At 46.8% G+C, this 15,874-nt stretch overlaps 1 protein-coding gene across 1 annotated transcript in view; it reads right to left on the minus strand.

Annotated features, from left to right (window-relative positions):
- Nucleotides 1–15,308: 15,308 nt before the first annotated feature.
- LOC141253128 (uncharacterized) overlaps nucleotides 15,309–15,874 on the minus strand; it is a 61,662-nt gene continuing 61,096 nt past the window's right edge. Inside the window, exon 4 of the mRNA XM_073670882.1 lies at nucleotides 15,309–15,570. Coding sequence (XP_073526983.1) covers nucleotides 15,352–15,570 — 219 coding nt within the window. The 3' untranslated portion in view covers nucleotides 15,309–15,351. The remainder of the gene's footprint in view (nucleotides 15,571–15,874) is intronic.

Here is a 15,874-nt window from a genome sequence, read left to right on the forward strand (position 1 = left end):
GGGACTCAATTATTAGGGGAACAGATAGGGCAATCTGTCACAAAGACAGGGATCGACGAACAGTGTGCTGCCTACCTGGCGATCGAGTCTGCCACATCGCTGATCGTGTTGACCGATTACTGGGAGGGGCTGGTGAAGACCCAGTGGCCATGGTACACATTGGCACAAATGACAAAATTAGAGGTAGGTGGAAGGTCCATAAAGATGATTTCAGGGAATTAGGCTGCAAGCTTAAAGCAAGGACCTCCAAGGTAGTATTCTCTGAAATACTGCCTGTACCACGTGCCACGCCAGAGAGGCAACGGGAGATTAGGGAGATAAATAAGTGGCTCAGGAATTGGTGTAGGAAGGAGGGGTTAGGGTTCATGGACAACTTGACCGACTTCTCAGTTGGCTACAGGTTCTACGCTTGGGACGGGCTGCACCTCAATGGGAAGGGTGCAGCTGTGCTGGGGGAGAAAATGGCTAGAAGGTTGGAGGAGTGTTTAAACTAGGGACTGAGGGGGAGGGTATTCATTTTATAGGTGGGGAAGATAGTGCAAATAGTGACCTGGGCACAAATAAAGAAATTGGGGGTGGGGTTAGAACAGTCAATATAGTAAGAAGGAATAGAGGTACAGAGAGATACATGTTATGGGTCCGGGTGGTGGAACCTCTGTGCTTCGATGCGAAGAGGGACCAGAGGGGCGTAACTAAGTGCCTACTTGGACCGACCAGTAGATAGCCAGATGGGTGCTCCGGGTAGGCAAGCAGGCGGGTATGGTCGATAGGCTGGCGGGCACGGCTGACAGGCAGGCTGGCGGGCACTGCTGACAGGCAGGCTGGCGGGCACGGCTGACAGGCAGGCTGGCGGGCATGGCTGACAGGCAGGCTGGCGGGCACGGCTGACAGACAGGCAGGCATAGGGACCTGAGGGCTGAGGAGAGTGTTAGCACACAAACAACAACCTTGCACAGGCACCTCCATATTGGAGGAGGTGCTTTAAATAGAGGAAGTCCTCCGGCCATTGGCCGGGAACTCTTTAGGACGGCGCGCGCGGCTCCTTTAAGAGGGAGGGAGCGCGCGTGCGTGCCCTAAGCACAGTGCCCGGGAAGCTGTGCGCGGTTCGAGCCACAGCAGCAGGGGACAGAAGGACGCCAGACCGGGACCACGGCGGTGAGGGGAACAGCATCTCTGCCCGGCAGGAGGCAGAGACGCTGATGATACAGTACCCACCCCTTTACGCCACTCTTCTTAAGGCCTGCGAGAAATTTTTCAAGAAGATGAGGGTCATGAATATTCTCCCTGGGCTCCCAAGACCTCTCCTTAGGACCAAACCCCTTCCAATCCACAAGAAAGAAGGTCTTTCCTCTTACCCTCTTGGTGGCCAAAATGTTTTCTACCTCAAAGACGTCCTCAGCGGAGACTGGAGCTGGGGTGGTATCTGGATCGTCAGAGAAAGAATTAAGGACAACCGGTTTGAGGAGAGACACGTAAAAGGAGTTGGGGATCCGTAAGGAGGCCAGGAGTTTCAGCTTGTAAGCCACTGGATTAATTTGGTTCAGAATCACAAAAGGACCGATGAATCGAGGACCCAACTTGTAAGATGGTATCTTGATACGAACATATTTGGAGGAAAGCCAGACCTTGTCTCCCGGACGGAATTGAGGCGGATCCAGATGTCTCTTATCAGCATGCTTCTTCATCCGCTCGGAGGACTGAAGAAGCGCGGATCTAGTGTCTTCCCAAATTGCAGAAAATTCGAGACTCCGCGGCAGGATTGTCCACTGAAGAGGAGACAGGAAACGGAATCCCGGGATGTCGACCGTAGACCACAAAAAACGGAGAAACAGGGAGATCCGTGATGAAGTCCATTGCAATATGTTGTCACGGAGTGGAAGGCACGAGAAGAGGAAGGAGATGGCCGACTGGAAGGTGCCTGGAAACCTTGTTACGGGCACAAGAGGAACAAGTTGCGACAAAATCCGCAAAATCCTTGTGCAGGGTGGGCCACCAATAATGTCAGGCAATGAGCAGAAATGTCTTCCTCTGGCCAGCATGACCAGCTAGCTTGGACGAATGACCCAAAAGTAAAACCTTCTTCCGATCCTGAACCGCTACAAAGGTCTTACCGGGTGGTAGATGAGACAGGTTAAAGGAAGCAACAGTCATTATTTTGGAGGGGTCAATGATATGTAGAGGCTCCTCCTCTCGGTCGATAGACAGGAATGAGCGGGATAGAGCATCGGCTTTAATGTTCTTGTCTGCCAGGCGGTAGTGTAGAGTGAAGCAGAATCGGGCAAAGAATAGAGACCACCTGACCTGACGCGGGTTTAGTCTTTGGGCGTTCTGCAAATAAGTGAGGTTTTTGTGGTCAGTGTAGATGACCACCGGTTGCAGAGCCCCCTCAAGCAAATAGCGCCACTCCTCCAGCACTAATTTGATGGCCAGCAGTTCTCGATCTCCAATGGAGTAGTTGCGTTCGGACGAGGGGAAGAGCTTGGAGAAGAAGCCGCAGGTCACCATTCGTCCGGACGAAGATTTCTGCGTGAGCACTGCTCCGGCCCCGGAGGAGGAGGCATCAACCTCCAGGAAGAACTGCTTGTTGCAATCCGGACTATGTAGCACAGGAGCGGAGGAGAAGGCTTCTTTAAGGGAGATGAAGGCCTTCTCCACCTCGGAAGTCCATTCCCTGGGATTTGCTCCTTTACGGGTGAGCGCAGAGATGGAAGCAGTCCGGGAGGAGAAATGAGGAATGAAGAGGCGGTAACAGTTTGCGAAACCCAGGAACCATTGAATCGCCTTAAATCCCTCCGGTCGGGGCCACTTTAAGACGGCAGAAACCTTCTCGGGATCAATCCGCAGTCCGGTCTTGGAGCTGATATAGCCCAGAAATGGCAGAGAGGTCTGCTCAAAGAGGCATTTCTCGTATTTAGCAGACAGGCGATTCTTCCGGAGCCTCAGCAGAACCCGACGAACATCCCTCTGGTTTGAGGGCAGATCTGGAGAGAAAACCAAGATATCGTCCAGGTACACCACCACGCAGGAATACAGGAGTTCTCAGAAGATGTCGTTGACTAGTTCCTGGAAGACGGCTGGAGCATTACAGAGACCGAAGGGCATCACGTGGTATTCGTAGTGACCATCCCAGGTGTTGAATGCCGTATTCCACTCGTCTCCCTGGCGAATCCGGACCAGATTGTACGCCCCACGAAGATCGAGCTTGGTGAAGATCTTTGCGCCTTTTAGGCGGTCAAACAGCTTGAGATGAGAGGCAGGGGGTATTTATTTTTGATGGTAATCTGGTTTAGACCCCTGTAGTCGATACAAGGACACAGAGAGCCATCTTTCTTCTTGACGAAGAAGAATCCGGCTCCAGCCGGAGAGGTGGATTTCTGGATAAATCCCCTAGCAAGATTCTCCTCTATGTACTCAGATATAGCACAGGTTTCGGCCAGCGACAAGGGGTAGATTCGCCCACGGGGAGGTGAAGCACCAGGTACTAGGTCAATGGGGCAATCATACGGCCTATGAGGTGGTAGTGTCTCTGCTTCTTTCTTATCGAAGACGTCCACATAGGACCAGTAGGGTGCTGGCAGGCCAGGTAGGTTAGCCGGAGTAGACGGGGTCAAGCTTAATGAATGGGAACCTGACAGGTCTTATGGCATTCCTGACCACAACGGAGCACCTCACCCGAGCTCCAATTCAGGACGGGCTCATGTCTCTGTAACCAGGGCAGGTCAAGCAAGAGAGGATGAGAAAGACCGGACAGTACGTAAAAGGAGATCTTCTCCAAGTGCAGCATTCCCACCTGAAGAATTACCGGCTCAGTAACCAACAAGATGGTTTCAGGAAGAAGCTTTCCGTCCACAGAGGAAACTACTAAAGGATCCGCTAGACATATAGTAGGAATCTGATAACGCTCCACAACGGCCTGTTGGATGAGATTCCCAGCAGCTACAGCATCAAGATGGGCAGTCTCGAGGAAGCGGGTCTCACCACTGGTAACGGAAACGGACAGAGTCAAGGGTGGAGAGGAATAACTCTTGCCTAGGATGACCTCTCCGAGCGGTCCTAGACTCTGGAGTTTCCCAGTCTCACCATGCAAGAGCAGATCTGATGCTCTATATTGCACAATAGAAGCAACTCCCCCCAGCATGACGGGTCTCCTGGCGAGACTTGACCATCCGAACTTGATCAACTTGCATTGGCTCTGGAGAAGAGTGCTGGTTGCGAGACTGGACTTTGGAAGACGGAAGCGAGGCGTGGAGGTTTCCTCTCACGGGTCATCTCCTTAGCGCATTCCAGAAAGCAGATATCTATCCGGGTAGCTAATGACACCAGGCCGTCCAGGGAGGGAGGTATGTTACGACCGGCTAGCTCACCCTTGATCCGTCTGGAAAGACCCTCCAAAAAGGTGGACACCAGGGCCTCATTGTTCCAGGGAAGTTCAGATGCGAGGGTTCGGAAATGCACGGCATACTGGCCCACAGAGAGACTCCCTTGGCGGAGTCAGAGTAGTGAGGAGGCAGTAGAAGATTTTCGTCCAGGCTCGTCAAACACCTTCCAGAAAGCTGCGAGGAAAGCCTGGAGATCGGACACCAGGGGATCCCCTCTCTCCCACAGGGGGTTAAGCCACACCAACACCTCTCCGGTGAGGTGAGACATGATGAATGCCACCTTGGCCCGGTCGGAGATGAACTGGTGTGCCAGAAGTTCAAAGTGCAGCGTGCACTCATTTATGAAGCCCCGACATAGGACAGGGTCACCATCGAAACGTAGAGGTGCAGAAAGCCGGGGTCCATAGCCGGTTGCCACAGCGTCACTGGGCTGAGGTGTAGCCGGAGAGGGTGTCGCTCGGTTAGAGACGGACACAGTCGGGGTGGACAGCGTGTCCAGGCGGGAGTTGACTGTCCATAGATAGGACAGAATAGTTTCCTATTGGGATCTCTGACGAGAGACCTCCTGGTACAGGTCTGAGAGCGAAGGAGCCTGGGAGCCACCGGATTCCATGGCCTGTGCAAACTGTTACGGGTCTGGGTGGTGGAACCTCTGTGCTTCGATGCAAGGAGGGACCAGAGGGGCGTAACTAAGTGCCTACTCGGACCGACCCAGGTCACACGGCGGCTTAGTCTACTCCGTGAACCAGGGAGGGACCGGGCAGGTGAACCAGGTGCCACTCTGGGGCCGACCTTTTGTGAGAGCAGGGGACTCCCACGGGTCAGATGATGGAGGCTGACAGGTACAGCGGATGAGCACGGCAGGTAGGCAGGCAGGCGTGTGATCCGGGTAGGCAAGCAGGCGGGTATGGCAGATAGACAGGCTGGAGGGCACGGCTGACAGGCATGCTGGTGGGCACGGCTGATAGACAGGCTAGCGGACACGACTGACAGGAAGGCTGGCGGGCACGGCTGACAGGAAGGCTGGCGGGCACGGCTGACAAGCAGGCTGGCAGGCACGTCTGACAGGCAGGCAGAGGGACCTGAGGGCTGAGGAGAGTGTTAGCACACAAACAACAACCTTGCACAGGCACCCCCATATTGGAGGAGGTGCTTTAAATAGGGGAAGTCCTCCAGCCATTGGCCGGGGACTCTTTAGGACGGCGCGCGCGGCTTCTTTAAGAGGGAGGGAGCGTGCGCGCGACACGCCCTAAGCACAGTGCCCAGGAAGTTGCACGCGGTGCGCGCCACAGCAGCAGGGGAGCAGGAGGACGCCGGACCCGGACCGCGGCGGTGAGGGGAACGGCGTCTCTGCCCGACATGAGATAGTGACGCCAATGCTACAATACATAAAATGCATGAAGCCTCACCAACAAAATGGAGGAATTAGAATTAATTTTGTTGGAAAATAATTATGACATGGTGGGGATATCTGAGATGTAGCTGGACGAGAGCCATGACTGGGCAGGTAATTTACAGGGCTATAGTGCTCAGAAATGACCGTACAAACAAGCGAGGGGGGGGGTGGTGTTTATATGTAAAATCATCCTTAAAACCTGTCTTGAGTGAGAATATATGTGAATCTAATGAAAATGTAGAGTCCCTGTGGGTGGAGATAAGGGGAGGGGGAAAAAATAATAAATTACTGATAGGAGTTTGTTATAAGTCTCCAAAAATAATGGAAGTAGCGGAGAATATCCTCGTAAAGCAAATAGACGAAGCAGCGACTCAAGGAGAAGTCATTATTATGGGAGACTTCAACTACCCTGAAATACATTGGGGGACAGAAACATGTAGTTCAAGCAAAGGAAATAGGTTTTTGACAACTATGAAAGACAATTACCTTTCACAACTGGTTCAGGACCCAACAAGAAGGGGGCATTACTAGACCTAATATTAACCAACAGGCCAGACCGCATATCAAATATACGAGTTGGGGCTCACTTGGGTAAATAATGATCACAAAATAATACGTTTTCATGTATCCTTTAATAAGATGTGTAGTAGAGGGGTTACAAGGACACTAAACTTCAGAAAGGCAAATTTCCAACGGTTGAGAGATGATCTTAGTGCAATAAACTGGGACGATATCCTGAGACATAAAACTACACAAAGCAAATGGGAGACATTTATTAGCATCCTGAATAGGACCTTTGCACAATATATACCCTATGGGAATAAACATGCTAGAAATAGGAGGAAACCACTATGGCTAAATAGAGCTGAAAGGGGTGCAATAAGTGACAAAAAGAAAGCATTTAGAGAACTACAGCAAGTAGGTAGTGATGAGGCATTAAATAAATATTGAAAATTAAATAAATTCTGTAAAAACCAAATCAAGGCAGCAAAGATTGAGGCAGAGAGAATCATTGCGAGAGAAAGTAAAAATAACCCCAAAATATTCTTTAACTACATAAATAATAAGAAACTAAAAAATGATAGTGTTGGCCCCCTTAAAAATAGTCTGGGTGAAATGGTGGATGAGGATGGGGAAAAAGCCAATATGCTAAATGACATTACACAAGAAAATCGCATGACAGAAAACATGATCAGTGATGATAAAAATTCTCCATTAAATGTCACTTGCTTCACCCAGCAGGAAGTACGGCGGCATCTAAAAATCACTAAAGTTGACAAATCCCCGGGCCCGGATGAGATTATTTTTAATCTTTAAAGATTCCATAACAACAAGGTCTGTACCACAGGACTGGCGTATAGCAAATGTGGTGCCAATATTCAAAAAGGGGACAAAAAACGAACTTGGAAATTATAGGCCGGTAAGCTTAACCTCTACTGTGGGTAAAATCCTGGAGGGTTTCCTAAGAGATGCTATACTAGAGTATCTGAAGAAGAAGAACCTCATGACCCAATATCAACATGGGTTTACGAGGGACCGTTCCTGTCAGACTAATCTGATCAGCTTTTATGAGGAGGCAAGTTCTGGACTGGACCAAGGAAATGCAGCGGATGTTGTGTATATGGACTTTTCAAAAGCTTTTGATACGGTTCCACACAAAAGGTTGATACATAAAATGAGAACAATGGGGATATGGGAAAATATATGTATGTGGGTTAAGAATTGGCTCAGTGATAGGAAACAAAGGGTGGTTATTAATGGAACACACTCAGACTGGGTCTCAGGTAACAGTGGGGTACCACAGGGGTCAGTATTGGGGTACCACAGGGGTCAGTATTGGGCCCGCTTCTTTTTAACATATTTATTAATGACCTTGTAGGGGGCATACAGAGTAATATTTCAATATTTGCAGATGACACTAAACTCTGCAGGGTAATCAATACAGAGGAGGACAATTTTAAAAAAGACCTGGGTGTATTGGTGAACGACAAGCTCACGTTTAGTGGCCAGTGTCAGGCAGCTGCTGCAAAGGCAAATAAAATAATGGGATGCATTAAAAGAGGCATAGATGCTCATGAGGAGAAGATAATTTTACCTCTATACAAGTCATTAGTGCGACCACACTTAGAATACTGTGTTCAGTTCTGGTCTCCGGTGTATAAGAAAGACATAGCTGAACTAGAGCGGGTGCAGAGAAGAGCGACCAAGGTTATTAGAGGACTGGGGGGTCTGCAATACCAAGACAGGTTATTAGAGGACTGGGGGGTCTGCAATACCAAGACAGGTTATTAGAGGACTGGGGGGTCTGCAATACCAAGACAGGTTATTAGAGGACTGGGGGGTCTGCAATTCCAAGACAGGTTATTAGAGGACTGGGGGGTCTGCAATACCAAGACAGGTTATTAGAGGACTGGGGGTCTGCAATACCAAGACAGGTTATTAGAGGACTGGGGGTCTGCAATACCAAGACAGGTTATTACACTTGGGGTTATTTAGTTTGGAAAACGAAGGCTTAGGGGTGATCTTATTACTATGTACAAGTATATGAGGGGACAGTACAAAGACCTGTCTACTGATCTTTTTACTCTGAGGCCTGAGACGGGGACAAGGGGGCATCTTCTACGTCTGGAGGAAAGAAGGTTTAATCATAATCACAGACGGGGATTCTTTACTGTAAGAGCAGTGAGACTATGGAGCTCTCTGCCGCATGATGCTGTAATGAGGTATTCACTACTAAAATTTACAGGTTATATATACTAGATTCCTTGATAGGGCGTTGAACCAGGGAACTAGTCTGATTGTCGTATGGAGTCAGGAAGGAATTGTTTTCCCCAATGTGGAGCTTAGTGTTTGCCACATGGGTTTTTTTTGTCTTCCTTTGGATCAACATGTTAGGCTATGGGTTGAACAAGATGGACTTAGTCTTCCTTCAACCTTAAAAACTATGTTACTATGTTATTCCCGTTTGTGGCTCCACCATTACTCCCCAGCAACAAGCCCGCTGTCTTGGGGTCATACTTGATTCGGATCTTTCCTTCACTCCTCACATCAGATCACTCGCTCGCTCGTGTCATCTACACCTCAAAAACATCTCAAGAATCAGGACTTTTCTTACCTTTGACTCGGTAAAAACTCTTACTGTCGCTCTTATTCATTCTCGTCTGGACTACTGCAACTCTCTACAAATCGGTCTCCCTCTTACTAAACTTTCCCCTCTCCAATCCTTCCTGAACGCAGCAGCCAGGATCATATTCCTCGCCAACAGCTACACCGATGCCTCCACCCTGTGCCAGTCATTGCACTGGTTGCCCATCCAATACAGAGTTCAATATAAACTTATCACTCTTACCAACAAAGCTCTCCATGATTCAGCACCACTCTACATCTCCTCCCTCGTCTCAGTCTACCACCCTTCCCGTCCCCTCTGTTCTTAATGACTAAAATCCGAACCTCCCCTTCCCGTCTCCAAGATTTCTCGCGCGCTGCCCCAATTCTCTGCAATGCACTACCCAATGACAATTTGATTAATTCCCAATACCCACATTTTTAAGCGTGCCCTGGAAACCCATTTCTTTAGACTGGCATATCGCCTCAACACACGTAACTAACTGTCCCAGTTTTGGCCCATATTAAAATTTTCTTCAAAATCAGGCTCATACCATCCAGCACAGAATAACCTCTGCCTGTACTGTACACATACTGTAGTGCTATGTACTTACCCTATTTAGTATATTAAGGCAGTATTATAGAACATATGTACATGTTACCTTTTGTGTCTCCCCTATTTCCTTATTGACTGTAAGCCTGCGAGCAACCGGACCCTCACTCCTTTTAATATCTGAGGTATGCTTATTCTATAATGTGTTTTTGTCTGTTTAAGCACCCCCTAAAATTGTAAAGTGCTGCGGAATAAAAATAAAAATTATTATTATTATTATAATCTTGTAACGTTGTTTTGGGAGAAAAAGTATATACCAACAACCCTTTCTTGTCTGGTATGGTGTGGCAGATACATTGACGATTTGCTCTTCATCTTGAGGGGCGACGTATCTGACATACCAGAGTTCATACTATATCTCAATAATACTATATCTCAATAATACTATATACTATATCTCAATAATAATTTGATTTTCACATCTGCATGTCATTCTAAACCTATTTTTTTGGGGGATTTACAGTTGGAGAACAACGATGAAAATCACATTTCCGCTTCAACTTTTTCTAAATCATTATTGTGTAGTACAATTCCTCATGCATTTAGCAGTCTCCCAAACATAATATCATAAGCCATTCCAGTAGGCAAGTTTACACGAATAAAAACAAATTGTAGTGATTGTAGAGAGCTGAGGTTGTGGGTTGTAAGTAATCACCTAGGCAGGCTAACGATGCAACAATATTTTATTGATCACAGCCATGGTAATAAAGCAATTCCAGGTAAATGGCCAAAATACAGTTCTCTCAGTCCTCAAGTTCCCAATCTGGGTTCAGCAGTTCCACTGGCTTTGTATCAGGCCATACTCACTGTCTCCCAAATTTTGGTTGTCCCACAGATTTCATATCTCCAGCCAGCATAGTCTGTAGCCACAGTCCATGATCCTCTAGACGGCAGATAAAACGATGAAAGCGCAGGTATCCAGTAGCAGCAGTCCTTGTAAGAAAGTTTATATCCAAACGACATAATCCATAATGGTAACATGTTTACCCATCCATCCTTCCAAGTCCACCGTCTCCATCCTCTTCCTTCAATCCTTCGACACAACTCCTACTAAAACATGTCTCTCCTTTCTTCCACTGGCTCCCTGTGGATCACGGTCCAAGAAACACATCCGCACGTCGTTGCTCTTGTTGCCTGCTGATTGTCATACCAATAGCAGGTAAACTAGTAATCTTTGGTCAATCACTCCTAAGTTCTAACGAATTTTGTCCTGCACCTCAGGTATCTACCATCATCTCCTACTGACACTATATAGCCCACCGCCAAAAGGCCTTCGCAGTTGCTACAAGGAGAAACATATCGATCACAACAGGTAACCCAGATAAAACCAACTTACCAAAGAACCGATACCTAAAGTACCGTATTACTATACCCTAACACGGTTCCTCTCCCACCAGGTCCACCCTTCTGCCTCCCAAGTATCGACTACATCAAGACCCGATGGAAACCCGTTCTATTAATTAATCAATAACCATATTTATTTATCCATTTATTCATTTTACTAATTCTTTATATTGTCCATTTTAAGCATTTTAAAATAATTTTAAGCTCTTGTATCAATAAAGAACATTTTAGGTATTTATTCTCCCGATTTCATTCATTCACTACCGTTAGCGCGAATTTTAAACCATAGGTTAATTTATTTAATATTCTAGAAGCCTTCCTCTGAGACAGCATGTAAGACCCCCTGTGGTGACGGCTCCACTGTGTCTCAATCTACACACACATCATGAGATTATTGGCTGTTGGAACAATGGTTAGAGACTCCTGAGATACAGATATCCTGAGATACAGATTAGTGGAATGCTGGACATTTTACAAGTGAATCTAGTGCACATACTGACAAGTTAGCAGAACTATATAAAACATAACAAGTAAATCGCTAATAAAACACACTAATAATATTGACAAAAATGGTGGTCCGTTGCTGGAAAAGTATCATAGTCTTTAGTAAGTGGGCAGCGCCTCACAGTGATGATCATAAACTGTCCAACAAATTAAACAATTCCCGGGAGAAGCTCATGACACGTGGTTATTCCTCCTGGATTCTGAATAGGGCATCTAGTGTCCTACACAAGAAAAATCGCAATGATCTTATAACATCTAAGGTTAATAAAGGCAATGACAGAATAGTGAAACCTACATTCTCCCTATAATTTAGGCCACAGTTCATCCAAATGACATCTATTATTTATTGATTTCTGCCAATATTATACTATAATATTACAATCTGGCTGCTCGATTGAAGCCAAAAAGGCAAAGTCCCTTGGAAATTTTCTCTCCCCAAGTTTATCTGAAGCTCATACTCGTCATAGCACATGGGGATTTCTCTCGGCACCGAGAAATGGGCGGGGGAAGCAGTGAATATTCATTAAGCATTTACATCTGCTTAACTGGCCGATGAGTTATTTAAAAACAAATAAACACACAGAAAAGTCCTTTACTTTAAGAAACACCCCCCGACAATTCCCTATCGCGGAGGGCTGCAAGATCCAGCAGTGTGTGACAGCCTACGAAGCCCCGCGGCTCCTCGGGGGACATCGATGTGGATTACGGCTGATCCATTGGACTATGACGGACCGGTGTGGGATTTTTTTGGGGGAAATAAATTGGTGAAATTCTTTTTTTGTTAAATAAAGGACGTGTGTGTGTTTATTGATTTATACTTACAGGGTTAGTAACGGGGTGTCTGACTGACACCTCTCCATTACTAACCCCAGGGCTTGGTGTTAGCACCGGTTGCTGACATCAATCCCTAATCCCATTAACTCGATTGCCACCGCACCAGGGCAATCAGCAAGAGCTGAGAAAGGGCGCCAGAATTGGTGCATCTAATGTGATGTGCCAGTTCTGGGGCGGCTGTGGGCTTCTATTTTTAGGCTGGGAAGGGCGAAATAACAAGGGATCTTACTAGCCTGATAATATCATCCCGCAGCTGTCTGCTTTGCCTTAACTGGTTATTAAAAATAGTGGGGAACCGACGCCATTTTTATTTATTTATTTTCTTATTCCTAGAAAGCTTCCAGATATCTGCCGGATATTCCTCTATCTCTCTGTATCTCTCTTTCTATCTATTATCTATCTAATTATCTCTCTAGCTATCTCTTTAGCTAAGCTTTTTTTTCATTTTTTTTTAAACTAATTTAAACTGCACTCATAGCTGTACAAAAAACTAAGGCAAAAAATGCAGTCGAAAACACGGTAAAAACTCAACATGTGCACACAACCGAGAGACTTTAAGGTTACCAGAGTTCACAGCTTCCAGGTGTCCCAGCAGCTGGGAACTTCGGTAACCTTAAAGTCTTCCTTAAAAGCTCCCTTAAGGTTTCCAGGCCTTACAGCTGCCACAAGACCCGGTGGCTGTGAACTCTGGTAACCCTAAGACTCCACTAAGCATACCTTGAGGAAGACTTTAAGGTTACTGGACACCTGGAGGCTGTGAACTAAGGTTACCAGAGTTCACAGTCTCCATATGTTTCAGCAGCTGGGAACTCCAGTAACTTAAAAGTCTCCCTTAAAGGCCCCTTTAAGATTACCAGGCCTGACAGTCACTGGGTCATGCAGAGTGCAGTCTGACAGTCTGTGTGACCTGGTGGAATTCCAGTAGTACGTTGGACTGCTGGATTGTGCTCTGCGTGACACGGTGGCAGTGCAGTTCAGCAGTCCAATGTACTACAGCGATTCCGCAAGGTCACACGGATCGCCGGTCACATTGCTCTGTGAGACCCAGGCGGTTGTGAACAGATGTAACCTCACTGATGTCAATGAGGCTACATTAGTTCATAGCCAGCTGGTCTCGCTGAGCAGCGTGCCCGGCAGTGGTGGCTGCGAAATCCTATTGAGCGTCACTGCAGCGCTCCGTATGCTTCAGACAACGTGGGACATTGTGGGATCGTTGGACTACTTCAGAACTGCATGGGATTTGTTTTTTTGATGCTGCGTGTTTATCAGCGTCAAACCTGCAGCGTCCAGATGTTACAGCATAGTGGATGGGATCTATATTAATCCCACGTCCACTATGCTTGCATCAGAGGCTGCGAATCACCCGTGGACACTGATATGCAGTCTTTCAGCACCGCAGCAAGTAAAATTCTCTTGCGGAGTCACTAGTCTGCGCAACAGAAATTTGACCACTAGAAAGTATTGAATGCGGTAAATACGCATGGTTCAGTGAACACATCTGGATTTACCTGCATTCAATAGAATGCAACGTTTTGGACGCAGAAAAAATTAGCGTCCAAAACGCTGCTACGTCCAGATCATGGGCCCAGAGCCTAAAATTTAAAAAAAAAATGGCTTGGGCTCCCGCCTCATTTTTATAACCAGCAGAGGGAAAGCTGACCACTGAGGGCTGATATTAGTAGCCGTAGAAGGGGCCATTAGCCAAAAATGTTCCCTGGCTATTAATTTCCGCTTTCAGCTGTTTGTTTAGCCTTTACTGGCTAGATTACAGGGGGACCCCAGAAAAAAATTAATGTGGGGTCCCCCTATAAAATCTAACCAGCAAAGACTAAACTAGACAGCTGCGGGCTGATATTAATAGCCAGGGAAGGGGCCATGGATACTAGCCCTCTCCTTTCTTATATATAATTTTTGCTTTTTTCAGTTTTTAGTTTCGGATAAAGGTCTGATTATAGACTGAAACATCAACTGATTTGTTTTTGGATCGACTGCATAATAACACACAAAGTTTGCATTAAAGGAGTTCCAGGTCCTTCATGTCTATATAATTGGGGTGGAACCTTACTGTGCTCCTGTACAGATGGCGTGCCATGCATCCTCTTATCCAAATTAAGTTTGTTGGCAGCGGGAAACAGAAGGTGAAGTGTACATGAAATAATGTAATTATAGAAATGTCCTGGATAAATCTCCTCATCACCACGTTCATGGACCGCAGATGGTCATTGGCCATCTGACAACAATGGACGATCCAACTATCAGTGATCTTCTCTAGAAGTCTAATCATGTGGGCTCTAGACATCACTAAGAAAATGCCGCAACTTACATTGGGAACTGTACATTGGGCATGGTTTGCCAAAGTCAAGGGACGAGCCCCTCCATTAGGGTCCATGAGGTTGTCCATGGTGATAAACTTTGCCCCACAAGCTCTAACTCTCCAGTCAGAGATGGTAGACCCATGACTGCTCACCCTAAGCCCTGCACCACTACCTATCTCTCATATCGGCAATGGTTGTTGTGACGGATCAACCCCGTACTCCAAGATTTTGCCACATGGGGGTTGTCGTAGCGCCTATGCAGCTAATGGGACATAATGGTATAAAGTGGGGTGAATTTTGTGGATCACATATGGTTGGACATTTTGTGATGTGACCGAAGCACTCCTGGCCCCCACCTTCCTGTGCTCACTTAGCAGTGGCAAACAGACAATGTGCTGATTAATGGGTTGTTGCATAACTGCTGTCTGGGAGCCTACTGTGGGTATTATCTGGTGAGAACAATGGGTGCTAAAAATAGCCTGTGTGATTCTCTATAAAACCTGCTTGTGAGAATAAAAGTTAAGCTCATCTTGGAGACACTGTGCGATAGTCATATTTTATATATCCAAGTGTAAGAAAAGCCTTTCCATGTCAGGGGCCTGCAGAAGAAGAGTGGACATCTGCGGATGGGGTAACGAGCTCCCGTCACAGTTGTCATCCACGGCCAATCAAGAATTTGCATAAATCGCTTAGGAAAATTAATGTTCGTGTAGCTGAATAAAAGCCCATATATCAGAACAGACTTATTTTGACTTTGCTTCTAAGCTTTCATTCTTCCTCCATGATCTGGATGGACAAGTCCCATCATATCTCCAGAACAGGAAGTTGTATGCCGTCTATGACGGTCGTGTCCGCCTCTCCTCAGCTCTCCTCTGTTTCCAGGGTGGCATATAACACATTGTCCATGCTGCTTGTCTCCTGCATGTACGAGAGGGACAGGCTAGACGCAGCTATCTTCACAGAAGCGTATTCAACTTCTTCTTCTCTCCTGTTCCTGGTCTTCATCTGTTCCATCACCTGTGCTCCCCTCGGCTGAGGGAATATGGTGGTGTAAAGCAGCTCTTCATCATTGTCCTTTTTCTGAAAGAAGAAATATAAATGACTAAAGAGATGAAATGAATTCATGAGCAAAAGCCCCTGGCTTATTATTAGGGCATATGGAGCCAATGGGTGGAGAGGAGGAGCTCATGCTTGGCCTTCATGCTTCATCTCAGTTGTTTCAGGGGGGTCGGCACAGGACACCAGTATTATATCATCATTTTCCGAGAGCCATCTGGATATGATAGAGGGGTCTAAGAGGAGCATAAAAGGGTCTAGAGGAACATAAAGTCTGACCAAGACAGAGGGAACAGAGAGTTCTGAAGGAACGGAGAAGTCTGGAAGG

Source organism: Phyllobates terribilis, unplaced genomic scaffold (genome assembly GCF_046119375.1).
Source record: "Phyllobates terribilis strain yellow unplaced genomic scaffold, ASM4611937v1 Scaffold_2__4_contigs__length_985480577, whole genome shotgun sequence".
Classification (NCBI taxonomy): domain Eukaryota; kingdom Metazoa; phylum Chordata; class Amphibia; order Anura; family Dendrobatidae; genus Phyllobates; species Phyllobates terribilis.